This window comes from Cebus imitator, unplaced genomic scaffold, assembly GCF_001604975.1.
Source record: "Cebus imitator isolate Cc_AM_T3 unplaced genomic scaffold, Cebus_imitator-1.0 Scaffold72, whole genome shotgun sequence".
Classification (NCBI taxonomy): domain Eukaryota; kingdom Metazoa; phylum Chordata; class Mammalia; order Primates; family Cebidae; genus Cebus; species Cebus imitator.
Window position 1 is genome coordinate 4,756,799 of NW_016107387.1, and position 16,908 is coordinate 4,773,706.

Sequence of the window (16,908 nt, forward strand, 5' to 3'; positions counted from 1 at the left end):
CTCAAGTAAGACTGTTGTGATCTCTGCTTTTGCAGATATGCCTTTATGTGAAACAGTCATTTCAAAAACCCTGTAGACAAATGAAGCTGTGAGGGGTATAATGTTACCTTCGTGTGCTATGTCGCGTGGTGAACAAGACTCATTTCACTCAACTTCACAGTGTTCTCAAAGCACCTAAAAGTAGAGGAAGAAGTTTTTACAAACAGATGACTGAGACTGTCTCGTTTAAAAAGTACATATTAAATTTTAAAGAAAGGATCTTGAGTAACTTGAGTTTAACTTTTTTTCTTTAAATTTCCAAAAACTCACTTTGCTCTTGAAATTTGCAAAAAGTTTCAAAGTAATACATTTTCCTTTTTAAACCAAAAGCTGTTTTACTATACTTTGTTTTGTATCCTGCCTTTTTTTTTGAGACAGGATCTCACTCTGTGCTGTTACCCAGGATGGAGTGCAGTGGCGCCATCTTGGCTCACTGTAACCTCTGCCTCCCAGGCTCAAGTGATCCATCCACCTCCGAGTAGCTGGGACTACAGGCGTGCACCACCACACCCAGATAATTTTTGTTTTTTTAGTAGAGACAGGGTTGCGCCTTGTTGCCCAGTCTGGTCTCGAACTTCTGGGCTCAAGTGATCTGCCCACTTCATCATCCCAAAGTGCAGGGATTACAGGCGTGAGCCATTGCACCCAGCCTCCGGCCTTTTAACTTAAGAAAATATCATGAATTTCTTTCAACATTAAATATATACAAACAATGTGATTGTCAGTGGCTATATAGTGTTTTACTATATGGATATACGATAAACTTTTAAACAAATCTCTATATTTGGGCATTTAGGTACTTTCAGATTTTTCACTATTACAAATATATCACTCTGAGTCTGATCAGGAGACAGAAATTTGACAGGGAAAGTTGAATATAAATTATTAACTATAACAGGGATTAGAGTAACGAGGGATTAGCTGACAAGATGTAAAAAGAACTCTCAACAGAAATAAGGCCGGGCGCAGTGGCTCATACCTGTAATCCCAGCACTTTGGGAGGCCAATGTGGGCGGATCATCAGGTCAGGAGATCGAGACCATCCTTGCCAATCTGGTGAAACCCTGTCTCTACTAAAATACAAAAAATGTGCCAGGCGTGGTGGCGCATACCTGTAGTCCCAGGTACTTGAGAGGCTGAGGCAGGGGAATCACTTGAACTTGGGAGGCAGAGGTTGCAATGTACCAAGATCGTGCCACTAAGGTGCAGTCTCTAAGTCTCAGGCTGAGGTAGAGTGTCTAGGGAGGAGTCCCCTGTCTCCAGGGCTGAGAGAGGGCTCAGCTGAGATTCCCTGAATTTCCAAGAAGCCCCTGTGGTGCCCTGTGATCAAAACTTCCTGGAGATCTGCCCTCTGAAATGCTGGGGGAAACTGTTCATGGGGGAAGAACCTCCCGGGCAGCACGCTTGTTATAAACCTGCCCAAGGAGCGGGTGTGTTGGGAGAAGCTGCTGGTTCTGGGTGCTGCTGGCCACTGTGCCCTGAAGGGGCCAGGCGCTGAAGGAACTACATGTGCTAAAGGATCCTGCCGAGAGAGCAGGCTGGAGCCAGTAAGCAAAAACCCTGGCAAAGGAAAAAATATTCAAGAGTTAAGGGGCCTTTCTTTCTTTTCTTTTCTTTTCTTTTTTTTGAGACGGAGTCTTGCTCTCTCGCCCAGGTGGGAGTGCAGTGGCGCGATCTCGGCTCACTGCAACCTCCACCTCCTGGGTTCATGCGATTCTTCTGCCCCAGCCTCCTGAGTAGCTGGGAATACAGGTACGTGCTGCCATGCCTGACTAATTTTTTGTATTTTTAGTAAAGATGTGGTTTCACCATGTTAGCCAGGCTGGTCTTGATCTCTTGACCTCGTGATCTACACGCCTCAGCCTCCCAAAGTGCTGAGATTACAGGCATGAGCCACTGTGCCTAGCTGATTTATTTTTTTTTAACAATTTTTTAAAAATTATTTTTATTTTTTATTTAGAGACAGAGTCTCTCTATATTACTCAGGCTGGGGTGCTGTGGCATGATCATGGCTCACTGCAACCTCAACCTCCTGGATGATCAACTGATCCTCTCACCTCAGCCTCCCAAGTAGCTGGCACTACAGGTGCATGCCATCATGCCTGGCTAATTTTTTTTTTTTTTTTTGAGGCGGAGTTTCGCTCTTGTTACCCAGGCTGGAGTGCAATGGCGCGATCTCGGCTCACCGCAACCTCCGCCTCCTGGGTTCAGGCAATTCTCCTGCCTCAGCCTCCTGAGTAGCTGGGATTACAGGCACGCACCACCATGCCTAGCTGATTTTTTGTATTTTTAGTAGAGATGGGGTTTCACCATGTTGACCAGGATGGTCTCGATCTCTTGACCTCGTGATCCACCCGCCTCGGCCTCCCAAAGTGCTGGGATTACAGGCTTGAGCCACCGCGCCCGGCCAGTGACTGGCTAATTTTTTTTAAGAAAATTTTCTAGAGGTGAGGCCTTGCTTTTTTACCTAGGATGGTTTTGAACGCCTGGCTTCAAGTGAACCTCCACCTTGCTTCCCAAAGTGGCTGGGATTACAGGCATGAGCCACTGTGCCCAGCTGGTTCATTTTCACAGAGCAGCCAAAAAGAGTGAATTTAGAGCTGAGAGGCACTAAATTGATACCTGGCACAAAAAACAAATGTTTCAGGGAATATCCTTATATATCCATCATTGCATGCTGTCTGAGTGTTTTCTTACATGCATTCCTAGACTTAGGATTGGCAGGTAAAAAGTTGGGCACAGTCTGCACTTGAGAAATATTGCCATCAGTAAAACTTACTCTTCTATTGCATAGTACTTGGGAGCTTCTAGGTCTTCACAATTTAACTAACCTTAGATATTATCATTCTTTTTAATCCTTATAAATCTGATAAGCCAAAAAAAGTAGTTTTTTACTTGTATTTTTAAAAAATTAGTAGTGATGTCAAAACTTTTATTTATTTTTTCTTTTTTATTGTGAAGTTCTTGCCTGTATCCTCTGCTAATTTAAAAAAATGGGATATCCAGTCTTTTTCATATTGATTTGTACATGCTCTTTGTATATTAAGTATCAGAAAGTTTAAATGTTTATGTTTCCAAATCTTATTTTGTTTTTCATATTTCAAATCTTAATTCTTTTGGAAATCATTTTAGTTTAAGGTGTGAGGTAGGTGTTTAATTTTTGAATTTTGTTCCAATTATGTTAACTATTTTATCTCTTTTTTCCTGACTGATTTAAAGTGTTGCTTTTGTCTTTTATTAAGTTGTGCTACATGCCTGGGTATGCTTGTGGACTTTGTTTTCTTCGAGTTTCTAGTTAATTGTTTTTCTTTTTTCTTTCAGAACAGGACGCAGGCCTTGATGCCCTTTCCTCTATCATAAGTCGCCAAAAGCAAATGGGGCAGGAAATTGGAAATGAATTGGATGAACAAAATGGTAAGAATAACTCTGGGATTGACTAGATTTGCCATTGCCATAAACACTAAAGGCTTGAGCATTTGTCGAATGAGTTCAATGTTATACAACACATAAAGTGGTTCAATGTCAATGATTGATACAGTTTAACGCATTGGAGGAGGGTTGTGGGAGATTTAGATTGTAGTTATTGAATACCATGTAAAGAAATTTGGTTAAAAATTTTTCAGTTCTCAGTAGCTACTTTGAACAATACTGTGTTGTATGATCCATTAATCCCAAGAGCTCTTCTTCTCTGTGGCAGTGATATGAAATTGCTCAGCACTTTGTACACTGAGGCTGTGTAAGTCTTGTGTTATCTCCACACCTGGTGGAGTTTGCTGTTCTTCGATCCTATGTACCAGGCTTCAGGGCAAAAAAGTGTTTGAAGATCTTTGTTCAGGGTTTAACGTGACAAGTCTGGTTGGAAAAAGATGAATTTGCCAACTACAAGCAGGATGGATGGGAGAGAGTTTAAGATGTGGAGGCATCTGCAAGGTTTTTGTGCTGAGGAGGGCCTGGATGGGTTATAGGAGCGGGAATGGGGAAGACATATGGGTGCACAGGATTGCCAGTGATTTTTACTGCTAAGGGCAAAGTCAGGGAACTTGAGAGGAGACACTGGTTTGGGAGTGAGATGGTAAGTTCAGTTTGCATGTGTCTAGTTAGAGATGCCACTGAGAGATCTGAGTGGAAGTGCCCAGTTGACAGTAGGAGACATGGTACCAGGGCTCGGGGAGAGGGCAGAGCCAAAGAGAAAAGATGGGAGCAGCTGCAGAGTAGAGGTGATGCCTGACAGTGTGGAGTCATTCAGTGGCAGTGAAGCTGGCATTTATGGAAAGGCCCCTCTATGTGCTAAGCCCTTTCATCTATGTCATTTCATTTAATCTCCATACAATGTCACTAAGGTGGCCCCCTCCTCATGTGTGAGAGGCAAAACTCAGAGTAGTGGCTGCGGGGACCCCTGAGGCCACATCATTTATGAGTGACAGAGCTAAATTCCAGTTCAGGTCTTCTGATTCTAATGTAACTGCTTTTGCTGCTAAAGAAGCTTCCTCTCTAAAAAAGACGAAGTAGGAAGAGAAAAAGAAAATGTAAAAGATTCTAAGGTCTTAGCTTTTAGTAACAGTACCATGATGGAATGGCTTTCAAGAAAAGTTATTGGCCAGGCATGGTGACTCACGCCAGCACTTTGGGAGGCTAAGGTGGGCAGATCACAAGATCAGGAGTTTGAGACCAGCCTGGTCAACATGACGAAACCCCATCTCTACTAAAAGTACAAAAAATTAGCTGGGCTTGGTGGCGCATGCCTGTAACCCCAGCTACTCGAGAGACTGAGGCAGGAGAATTGCTAGAACCCAGGTGGTGGATGTTGCCGGGAGCAGAAATGGCACCCTTGCACTCCAGCCTGGGCGATAGAGCAACACTCCATCTCGAAAGAAAAGTAATCATTATGTATGAGCAAGCATCAAAGCCCTGGCGATGGATGAACACCCGCCCTGAAGAGAGGGCTGCACTTGTCAGAATCCTGCAGCTGGCACTTCTGTTCTCCATCCCTGGGAAGAATGAGTTAATTTGCTCCCACAGTGCTGTTCCATTTATCTGTCATAGATCAATTCCATCTGTTTATCATCTATCATAAATAAATAGATTACTAAACCCAAGGGAAAGGCCTTCTCTCTTTACAATTCTAATAGTTTCAGCACAGAGAGGACAAGTTCATTCTTTTCCTGATGGTACCAACGTGCACAGGCCAATTTATATATTTGCATATGATTCAGTTATTGGTCAGTTCCTTCCTTAAGCGATAGCATTGGTAAGAAAGTAAGCTTTATAGAAAATCCGACTATCTGGTATATAATTGTTCTTCATCCAAGGAAATTTACCCTTTTCAATAGGTCATACTAGAAAGGACTCTAGCCACAAAACTCATTATCATGTACTGTGTTATGTGTGGAGGTAAGCCGCAGTGTCTGTGGGTGGATGACTAAGAAGTGATGGTGCAGGCTGGGCACAGTGACTCACACCTGTAATCCCAGCACTTTGGGAGGCCAAGGCGGGGGGATCACGAGGTCAGGAGATCGAGACCAGCCTGGCCAGCACGGTGAAACCTCGTCTCTACTAAAAAAAATACAAAAAATTAGCTGGGCTTGGTGGCACGTGCCTGTAATCCCAGCTACTCGGGAGGCTGAAGCAGGAGAATCGCTTGAACCCAGGAGGCGGAGGTTGCAGTGAGCCAAGATTGCACCACTGCACTCCAGCCTGGGCAACAGATTGAGACTTCATTGCAAAAATAAAAAAATAAATTAAATAAATAAAAGAAGAACCAGTGATAGTGCATAATTTGGTTGGAAGACTTTCTAACTTCCCAGATAAAACCACCGTTTCTGAAATCACCGTTTCTTTGTTCAGCATAAGGCAATCATGCCTGCATGTCTTTATCTTGTCTTTCCTCTGGTTTGGTGGTTATCATACTTTGCTGCATATTAGAATCACATGGTACTTTTGAAACTCCCAGAGCCCATGCCATACCTGTGTTAGTTTTCTTTTTTGTTGTTTTCATTTTTTTAAATTTGATTTTTAAAATTAGCTCCCTCAGGTTGAAGTGTGTTTGTTTTCTATTGCTGTTGTAACAAATTGCCACCAACTTAGTGGCTTAAAACAACACAAGGCCGGGTGCAGTGGCTCCCACCTGTAATCCCAGCACTTTGGGAGGCCGAGGTGGGTGGATCATTTGAGGTCAGGGGTTCAAGACCAGCCTGGCCAATATGGTGAAACCCCACCTCTAGCTGGGCATGGTGGCAGGTGCCTGTAGTTCCAACTACTCGGGAGGCTGAGGCAGAAGAATCACTTGAACCCGGGAGGTGGATGTTGCAGTGAGCTAAGATTGTGCCACTGTACTCCAGCCTGAGCGACAGAGCTAGACTCTGTCTCAGAACACACACAAACACACACACACACACACGCTCACACACACACACACACACACACTCTCTCTCTCTCTCTCTCTCTCTCTCTCTCTCTCTCTCTCGCAATGTCTTACAGTTCTGTGGGCCAGAAGTTTGATGTGAGTCACACTGGGTTAAGACTAAGGCATGGGCAGGGTGGGAGGGTGGGTGTTCCTTCTGGAAGCTCTAGAGGAGAATTCATATCTTTAGTATTCCTGCTTTGAGACGCCTAGCCACATTCCTTGGCCCATGACCCCTTCCTCCATCTTCAAAGACAGCAGCAATAGGTTGAGTCCTTCTCATATGGCATCACCTCTATCTCTTATGGCTCCTCGCTCTTCTACTTTGAGGGACCCTTGTGATGACATTGGGTCCACCCAGATAATCCAGCATCACCTCCCCATTTTAAGGTCAGCTGATAAGCAACCCGAATTCCACCTACAAGCTTAATGGCTCCTTTGCCATTTAACCTAGCATATTCACAGACTCCAGGGACTGCGATCTGGTCATTGTTCTGTCTACCACAGTAATTTTTTTTTTTTTTTTTCGGAATTTTGCTCTTGTTGCCCAGGCTGGAGTGCAGTGGCGCCATCTTGGCTCACTACAACCTCCACCTCCTGAGTTGAAGCAGTTCTGCCTCAGCCTCCCGAGTAGCTGGGATTACAGGTATGCGCCACCACGCCTGGCTAATTTTGTATTTTTAGTAGAGATGGAGTTTTACCCTGTTGGCCAGGCTGGTTTCAAACTCCTGACCTCAGGTGATCCACCTGCCTCCGCATCTCAAAGTGCTGGGATTACAGGCATGAGCCACCGTGCCCGGCCTACTGCAGTAGTTTATACCAAGTAAATCACAACCTCCAGGGGTGGGGTCCAAGCATCAGTAGTGTTTGAAGCTCCCTAGATGATTTCAGGGTGCTGCCAAATTTGAGAAGCAGTGCCCTTGTTGACTATGCGGAGAACATATTTAGGGATGTACTTTGTACTTTGCATTGGTTCTCCTAAACTCTCATTACAGATCTAAACCCCCCACGTGCACAGAAGCACATCCACACGGTGACATGTATATACACAGCATCACAGTCACAGACAGAGATCCTTCTCCTCACACATTTTGCCCCCATCCCTTTTGCTGCTTCCTCCACGCCTCCCCTGTCCTCATGGCTACATGTGTACATCCACAAATAGGAGGTATTTTTCCATTTGTTGCCAATCCAAATTTGGTTTTCTCTGTGGTGGCCTCCCGGAGAGAAGGCAGCTATGCTGGTGGTTTTCTAATGTGCACATTTGCTCCTCGGAGATAGGGCAGAGTCAGCCATTTTCTATCACAGGAACAGAGACTCTCTGAGGATAAAAAATTATATCTCTGCCAGGACCATGATCAGCTTTTATTCCTTTTGTTAAAGTGAAAGAAGGCCGTTATAGCTGTAGATATTGACGGGGTTGCAGCCCCATCTGGATTTTTACTGTGGTCTGAGTGATAGGGATTCAGGGGCGCTGGAAGAGGGTAGCACATTTGCTGCAAATGCCTGCTGAATTATTCTTTTGGTTTTCATTAAATGAGGAAAACAATAGGCTAGGTTGTTTTGGAATCAAGTATCAAAATCTTACTAACAAAATACATTGTACTTAGAACATAACCACAAAGCTGAAAGGTTGAATTATCTTCAGTTTTGGAATTCAGTTTCTAATCTTCTGTTAGATAATTAAAAAGGGCCTGACCCACCCCAGTAATTACCCTGTTTCTATGCCAGTGACCAAGCCAGGCAAGGAAAGGGATCAGCAGTTAAGTGAAAATCCCAGTGATGACAGACCTAAATGTCCACTGACTGGAGAGGGTAGCGAGTGGAGCACTGAGTGGGTGATATCCCCTCATGCAGCCACAAATGTTAGTGCCCTTCAGTTCCAGGTGGCCTCTGTGGGTGGGTGGGCATAAAGGGCTCACGACAGACCACCCAGCACTGCTCGAGAACCCAGAGTTGTGGTTCTGATCTCACTCTGTTGCCCAGGCTGGAGTGGCACAGTCACAGCTCACTGCATCCTTCATCTCCCAGGCTCAAGTTATCCTCACCCCTCAGCTTCCTAAGTATCTAGGACTACAGGCCTGCACCACAGCACCTGGCTAATTTTAATTTATTTTTTTGTAGAGATGGGGGTCCCGCTGTGTTGCCCAGGGTGCTCTTGAACTCCTGAGCTCAAGCAATCCTCCCACCTCAGCCTCCTACATTCTGCCTCAAAAAAAAAAGAAATCTCTTCAAGAGTTCAGAGGAGGTGTAGACATATGAATGACTTATAAACATTTCTTAGCAACAGGCTGGTTAACCTGAATTCAATAACAATTCACAAAAAGCCACAGTGATTACTTCTGTTAGCTTCCTGTTACTACTCTAACAAATTATCGCACACTGAGTAGATCAGAACAATAGGCATTTACGCCCTTCAGTTCTAGAGATCAGAAGTCTGAAATCAGTTTCACTGGAATGAAATTGAGGTGGCCCCCCAGAAGCTCTCAGGAAGAATCCATTTCCTGGCTTTTTCCAGCTTCTAGAGCTTCATTCCTTGTACTCTTGGCTCATGGCTCCGTCCTCCATGTTCAGAGTCAGCGTGCGGCATCTTGCTTCAGTCACTGCACTGCCTGATTCTTCCGTATCAAATATCCCCCTGCCTCCTCTTTATAAGGACACTTGGGATAAAACTTTTGGTTCACTAGGATACTCTGGTTTAATCTACCCATTGCGGCAACCTGAACTTTGCACATCTGCAGAGTCCCTTTTGCCATATTAAGGTAACATTCACAGATTCCAGGGATTGGGACTAGAATATCTTTGGGGGTCATTATTCAGCCTACCACACTGTTTTTCTAAACTTTTAACAGGAAAATTCATCTGAGCAGTTCTAACGGCCCCTTACCATGGTAGTTCACTGATGCGTATGTGAAATCTTGATCTGATTCTTTTTTGGAGGAGTACATTCATATTTTCTAGCACGTTCAAAGGACACGCTGGTCTCCTCAAGGTGGTTTTCCTGTTACTCTGGTTCCCAGTGGGGCGCATGAAGCAGAGAGGAGATGCCTGCCTGGCCTGTTGTGCCCACACTGTAAAATTTCAATAATTCAGCATCTTGGGCACAAGCAGAGTGGCAATGGCAAGTACTTTTAGGCAAAAGAGACTGGCCCCCTTTGGTGAGATGTCTCCATATATCTGCCAGCTTTTACAGTGCGGCTGAATTGCTGTTTCATGAACAATAGTCTTATCTTTGTAAATGGCAAACCAAATGTTCTCATTCAATTTAGCAACCACATAGTAAGTACTTTCTACACGTTCACTTCAGGTAGCTATAGTCATCCTGATTTCTGGAAAAAACATGTAAAACAACAGTTTCTGAAGCCTTATTCATATTCATGGATATAACAAATATCAATCACTCTTTGCCATGTGAGTTAGCATTAATGATACAAGGAATAGAATAGAGTACCTCCCTTCAAGGGGCTTCCAGCATGGTGGAAAATACAGACAAGTAAGTATCAGTCTGCCAGTGAGGAATGCTATGCCCAGGGAAATACAGGCTTCTAAGAGAACACTTAATAAGGGAAGCCTTTTTCTTTTTTCTTTTTTTTTTTTTTCAAACAAAGTCTTGTACTGTCGCCCAGGCTGGAGTGCAATGGCGCAATCTCGGCTGACTGCAACCTCCGCCTCCCGGGTTCAAGCGATTCTCCTGCCTCAGCCTCCCAAGTAGCTAGAATTACAGGTGCCTACCACCACACCCAGCTAATTTTTTATATTTTTAGTACAGACAGGATTTCACTATGTTGGCCAGGCTGGTCTCAAACTGCTTACCTTGTGATCCACCCTCCTCTGCCTCCCAAAGTGCTGGGATTGCAGGTATGAGCCATCGCATGCGGCCGAGAAGGGAAGACTTTTTAGAGAAAATGATGCCCAACCTAAGCTGAAAAAAGAAAAAATAAATGAGTCAGCAGTGGCGAAAGCAAGATATATGCTGGGGTGGGGGTTGAAGGAGGGGGCAGAGAGGGAGGAATAGTAATTGGCAGGAAAGGGAAGGTGTTCCAGGCAATGGGAAAAGCTTAATGAAAGTATCAGAGGCCAGTCCCAGCATTTTGATGCAACTGATGAACTTGAAGGGGGTCAGTACGGTCAGGGTGTATAATTCCAGTGACAGGGAATGCAATGACTAGATCATTGAGAACCAGTTTGGACTTTATCAGGCATTGGGAGAGCCAGTTCCCCAATAATGAATAATGTAGCCCGGCCGAAGAGATTTCTTTAAAGCAGACTTTACAGAAAGACGTTTTCGTTGCTGGTGCACAAGTCACTCTCTGGAGCCTCTCAAACTGTTTAGCACTTTGGTAATGGAGTTAATCACATACTGGTGAAATGTGAGGAAAGTTTGGTGAAGGAATTTCTTCATGTATTATCTGATATCAGAATTTCCCAAAGTATGCTAGGCAAATTTATTTTAGGTAATATATAGAGAAACATCTTGTAATTTAATGGTTCTTTATTTCATTATGTGATGAAAATAAAAATGGCTACCATCTGAAAACGGATTTCTCGGCAATATAAAATTTCTTTATTCATTTAACTTGTTTAAGCCAGAAAAATAATAGTACAGGTGAAATATGCACAAGGCAAAAAAATTCTGAAGGTGATATTTGAAATGCTGAAGTTTGAGAAACATTGCTGTAAGAAGATTAAAAAAAAAAAAAAAAAGAGAGAGAGAGACCAGACACAGTCACTCACACCTGTAATTCCAGCACTTTGGGAGGCTGAGGTGGGTGGATCACCTGAGGTCGGGAGTTTGAGACCAGCCTGACCAACATGGAGAAACCCCATCTCTACTAAAAATACAAAATTAGCCAAGTGTGGTGGCGTATACCTGTAATCCCAGCTACTGGGGAGGCTGAGGCAGAAGAATCGCCTGAACTCAGGAGGCAGAGGTTGTGGTGAGCCAAGATCACACCATTGCACTCTGGCCTGGGCAACGAGAGTGAAACTCTGTCTCAAAAAAAAAATAGGGACAGGGACTTGCTATGTTGCTCAGGCTAGAGTGCCACGTCTATTCACAGGCACGATCGTGGCACACTGTGGCCTGGAGCTCCTGTGATGAAGCAATCCTCCTGCCTGAGCCTCCCAAGTAGCTGGGACTACAGACATGCACCACCATGCCTGGCTGAGAAAATTCTTTTTGTTAAAGTCTAGGTTGCTGTAAAGCAGTGGTCCACAACCTTTTTGGCACCAGAGACCAGTTTCATGGAAGACAATTTTTCCGTGGACCAGAGTGGGGGTGGTTTCAGGATGAAATTGTCCCACTTCAGATCACCAGGCATTAGATCGTCATAAGGAGTGTGCAGATCCCTCACATGCACAGTTCACGATAGGGTTCACGCTCCTATGAGATTCTAATGCTGCTGCTTATCCGACAGGAGGTGGAGCTCAGGCAGTAATGCTCTGGTGCCTGCTGCTCACCTGCTGTGTGGCCCCGTTCCTAACAGGCAGACTGGTACTGGTCTGTGGCTTGGGGTTGGGGACCCCTGCTCTAGCATACTTCATTTTTGGTTCCTTCCTAGTGTGATACCATGTGGTTTAATATGTGACCCATTCCCACTTGACCCTCCTGGTGGTGGTGAGAGCACATATTAGACCAGGGGAGGGGTTGGAAGATCTACTGAAACAATGCCTTCCAGCCTGTGAGCTCCTAACTGTGTAAGGTAGTGGCTGTGGCAGGAGTAATATATTCTAATGCTGCACCTCTGGAACTTAAGTATGCTTGCCTTTTGAGGGAAGCAAGACAGTTAGAAACTGCTGTCCTTTAAAGGAGATATGGAATGATTTGAAGTAGAGGGAGTTCCCGTTACTTCTTGGCAGGTGGAACATGAGCAGGGAGACACCCTCATCCACAGCCCAGAGCTGTATATCGGAAGAGCTATCCTGAGGACTTTGAGTGCATTTCGTGGTAGCATGAAGCACTTTATGGGTCAAGCAGGCTTTTAGAAATTGGCATAGTCACCTAACACCTGCCCCTCCAAATGTGGATTATAGACAGACATCGATGTGAGGTGAGGGAATGGTTTTCTCTACGTGGCTGTGTTCGTCTGAATTCAAGTTTTCTTTTTCCTTTTTTTTTTTTTTTTTTTTTTTTTTTTTTTTTTTTTTTTTTTTTTTTTTTTTTTTTTTGAGACAGAGTCTTGCTCTGTCGCCAGGCTGGAAGTGCAGTGGCGTGATCTTGGCTCACTGCAACCTCCACCTCCTGGTTTCAAGCAATTTCCCTGCCTCAGCCTCCTGAGTAGGTAGGACTACAGGCTCGGGCCACTGGCTAATTTTTTGTATTTTAATAGAGATGGTGTTTCACCGTGTTGGTCAGGATGGTCTCAAACTCCTGACCTCATGATCCTCCCGCCTCGGCCTCCAAAGTGCTGGGATTACAGGCGTGAGCCACCGCACCCAGCCTGAATTCAGGTTTTCTTTATTGAGATTTCATTCAGTGGGCTTTGGACGGCTGCTAGGATTCACAGAGTGGCTTCTTAAATCTGCATTTCATTCATAAGTAAATTTGCAAGTTGCTTCATCTCAGAGAATTTTGGACTGGAATGAGTTTATGAGGTCATCCTTCTCCCCTACCCCATGCTGTCTTTCCATGTTTTGGAAGAACTTCCATTTAATGATCTTGGACCTGGAGTCACCTGTGCTTTCTTCTAAGATCTTCCTGGAAGTTGATGTGCAAAAGCAGCAGCAGTGGCAGCAACTCCCCTTTCTCCTGTCCACATTTATACACAAATATTTGAACATTTCACTGAGTAGCTCCGTAACTATCCTTCACCTAGATTAAATAATCTTTTATTTACCTAATAAGAAAAAGCTTTATTAAACACAGTAAGGTATTTTTCCTAAATCTAAAATAATATGTTTCCTTCCTCAGCACATTCTCCAAATTGTTTAGTCATTAAACAAATATTGAATGCCTACTGTGTACTAAGCACCATGCCAGAATCCCTGTATATAGCCATGACAACAGATGTGGCTACTTCCGCTCCTGGAGTTTTTTTGTTTGTTTTGTTTTGTTTTTTGAGACAGTCTTGCTCTGTCACCCAGCTGGGAGTGTGGTGGTGTGATCTCAGCTCACTGCAACCTCTGCCTCCTGAGTTCAAGCGATTCTCCTACCTCAGCCTCCTCAGTAGCTGGGACTACAGGCACCTGCCACCGTGCCTGGCTAAATTTTGTATTTTTTTAGTAGAGATGGGGTTTCACCATAATGGCCAGGCTGGTCTCGAACTCCTGACCTTGTAATCCGCCCACCTCTGCCTCCCAAAGTGCTGGAGTTACAGGCGTGAGCCACCGGGCCCGGTCCTCCTGGAATTTTTGTTCTCATCAAGGAGGCAGCTGCTAGACAGATACCACACAGATCCACAGAGACAGTGGTAACACAGGGGCCTATCTGAATGTGGAACAGGAGAACTGGCATGGTTTGAGGGTTAGGAAAGCCTTTCTTGGGGAAATGATATTTGAACAGATTGAAAAGGATAGACAGGAGTTACCTGTATGAAAAGCAAACGGAAAATTGTCTTCCACGAAACTGGTCCCTGGTGCCAAAAAGGTTAGGGACCACTATTCTATGGCAACCTGACTTTAACAAAAAGAATCTTCTAAGCCAGGCATGGTGGCACATGCCTGTAGTCCCAGCTACTTGGGAGGCTCAGGCAGGAGGATCCCTTCTTCCCAGGAGCTCCATGCCACAGTACACCATGATCATTCCTGAGAATAGACACTGCACTCCAGCCTGGGCAACACAGCAAGACCCTGTCCCTATTTTAAAAAATCTTCTTATAGCAGTGTTTCTCAAACTTCAGCATTTCAAACAGAGGGAGGGGCATATGCGAAGGCCCTTTATGCAGAGAAGCATAACATGGTTGAGAAACTTGAGAGAAGGCCAGTCTGTCAGTGTACCCAGAGTCCGGAGAGCGTGGGCAGGAGAGGGGCCAGGAGAGCTGGCAGGAAGTGGGGTTAGGGCCTGTGGTCCGTGTGACCCTCATCCTATGCTATAAAGTAGAATCAGTGGTTTCAATGTAAAATTACTTAATTTGCTACTTATGGATTCTGTAATTTTGTCTATATAATTTACTTAAAATCAGGGAGACATAAAATTCGCCCATGCATATAATTTATATATGTTATATATAATTTATAAAATATATCTATACATAAATTTAAAATATGACTATAAACTTAATATATATATATTTACATATATAAAATACATGTGTATTATATAGACTTTATCTATAACATATATTCCCAGGCTGGAGTGCAGTAGTGCAATCTCAGCTCACTGCAACCTCTGCCTCCTGGGTTCAAGTGATTCTCCTGCCTCAGCCTCCCAAGTAGCTGGGATCACAGACTTGTGCCACCACACCTAACTAATTTTTTTATTTTTGGTAGAGATGAAGTTTCACCATGTTGGCCAGGCTGGTGTCGAACCCCTGACCTCAGGTGATCCACCCACCTTGGTCTCCCAAGGGACTGGGATTACAGGTGTGAACCACCATGCCTGGCCTATAGATAGTATATTATATATTAAGTACATATTTTTTTATTGTCCCACAGCAGTTAGCATATCTAAACTTGAGAGAGTTTAGCCACTTTTGGGGAGAAGAAATAGCCACATTGGCAAGGGGGCATTTATCCATTCAACAGGTGTTTACCAAGTACCAGCTGCATGTGTGGCTGGCCCTTTATCTGGTGAAAAACTGCAATAACAGCTCAAAGTCCCTTCCTTTATCGTCCCTACACTCTAGTGTGGGGGAGAGAGACATTGAACACAGACATCTCAAAATAAGGCATTTTATCAGATTTTGATAAGTACCGTCAAGGAAAAGGACAGGAGGCCATGGAAGGGATGGTGAGGAGGAAATGGCTGGGGCTTCAGTAATGGGCCAGAGGGAGCTGATGAAGAGGGGGCCAGTGAAGTGTCGCAGGGAGCAAGGGATATCTTCAGTGAGATCTCAGAGGTGACAGAGAACTGTGCAAGCTGGAGAAATTAAAAGGCTTTATCTATCTATACATAGATTTGTAATGTGACTGGAAAGCAGCAAGTGGTAAGGATCATGTACCCAGATGAAGCTGTAGATGAGCCAGGGTGGAGGGCTTCACAGTGTGAAAACCTAACAGGCCCTGAAAACTATCAGGGATTTATATTTTCCTAAGAAGGACTCTGTGTTTTTAGCCACAATCAATAGTCTCAGTCAGGAAACATTTATGCTAATAGTAATTTAGCACAGGACTTGGGTTCCATGCTAATTTATATGGTTTCTCCTTTGAATGTATACAAAAGACTATAAGTCAGCCTTCAATTAGCACATCTGGGCCAGGCACAGTGGCCCAAGCCTGTAATCCCAGGGCTTTAGGAGGGCGAGGAGGGCGGATCACCTGAGGTCAGGAGTTTGAGACCAGCCTGGCCAGCATGGCGAAACGCTGTCTACTAAAAATACAAAAATTAGCTGAGTGTGTTGGCGTGCACCTGTAATCCCAGCTACTCTAGAGGCTGAGGTAGGAGAATTGCTTGAACCTGGGAGTCAGAGGTTGCAGTGAGCCGAGATCACACCACTGCACTCCAGCCTGGGAGACCGAGTGAGACTCTATTTCAAAAAAAAAAAAAAAAAAAAAAAAAAAAAAAAAACACTTCTACATTCCACAAATATCAATATTTGGTGCTTTTATTATCATTAACTTCCTTGTATTTTATAATTGCATTGATTTTTCTTTTTAATTCATTCTAAATTTCCACATATATGCATTTTAAACCATCTTTTTGTAGATTTTTCTCATTCAATTGCACGGGGATGCGAGAATTATGTCCTGCATGATAAGCAGTCCTTTTGAACTTGTTAAGGCCTTCTCTGAGGCTGAGAAACAGCTCCAAGTTTGTAGCTACTCACTGTATGCTGAAGAGAATGTGTGTCTCTAGTCTGGAGGAGACAGGGTTTTATATACACTTATTAGATCAGGCTTGTTATGTTGTTTACATCTTGCATACCTTTTTTTTGTTTTGAGATGGAGTCTCACTCTGTTGCCCAGGCTGGAGTGCAGTGGTGTGATCTCGGCTCACTGCAACATCCGTCTCCTGGGTTCAAGTGATTCTCCTGCCTCAGCCTCCTGAGAAGCTAGGATTACAGGTGTGTGCTACCACACTTGGCTAATTTTTGTATTTTTAGTAGAGACGAGGTTTCACCAGGTTGGTCAGGCTGGTCTGAAACTCCTGACCTTGCGATCCGCCTGCCTCGGCCTCCCAAAGGGCTGGGATTACAGGTGTGAGCCTTTGCACCCAGCCCTTACATCTTGCATATCTTTACTCCTCTGTGCTTTCTCTATCAGTTTCTGAAAGAGATATGATAAAATCTCCTTCAAAGTTTGTGAATTTAGTAATTTTTCCATGTAATTGGGTCAATTTATTTTTTGTAACATACAAGGAAAAGTTATTAGAT

At 44.1% G+C, this 16,908-nt stretch overlaps 1 protein-coding gene across 1 annotated transcript in view; it reads left to right on the forward strand.

The window, feature by feature from the left end:
- STX8 (syntaxin 8) overlaps positions 1 to 16,908 on the forward strand; it is a 316,569-nt gene that overhangs the window by 68,235 nt on the left and 231,426 nt on the right. The window contains exon 6 of the mRNA XM_017531449.1: positions 3,361 to 3,453. Coding sequence (XP_017386938.1) covers positions 3,361 to 3,453 — 93 coding nt within the window. The remainder of the gene's footprint in view (positions 1 to 3,360; positions 3,454 to 16,908) is intronic.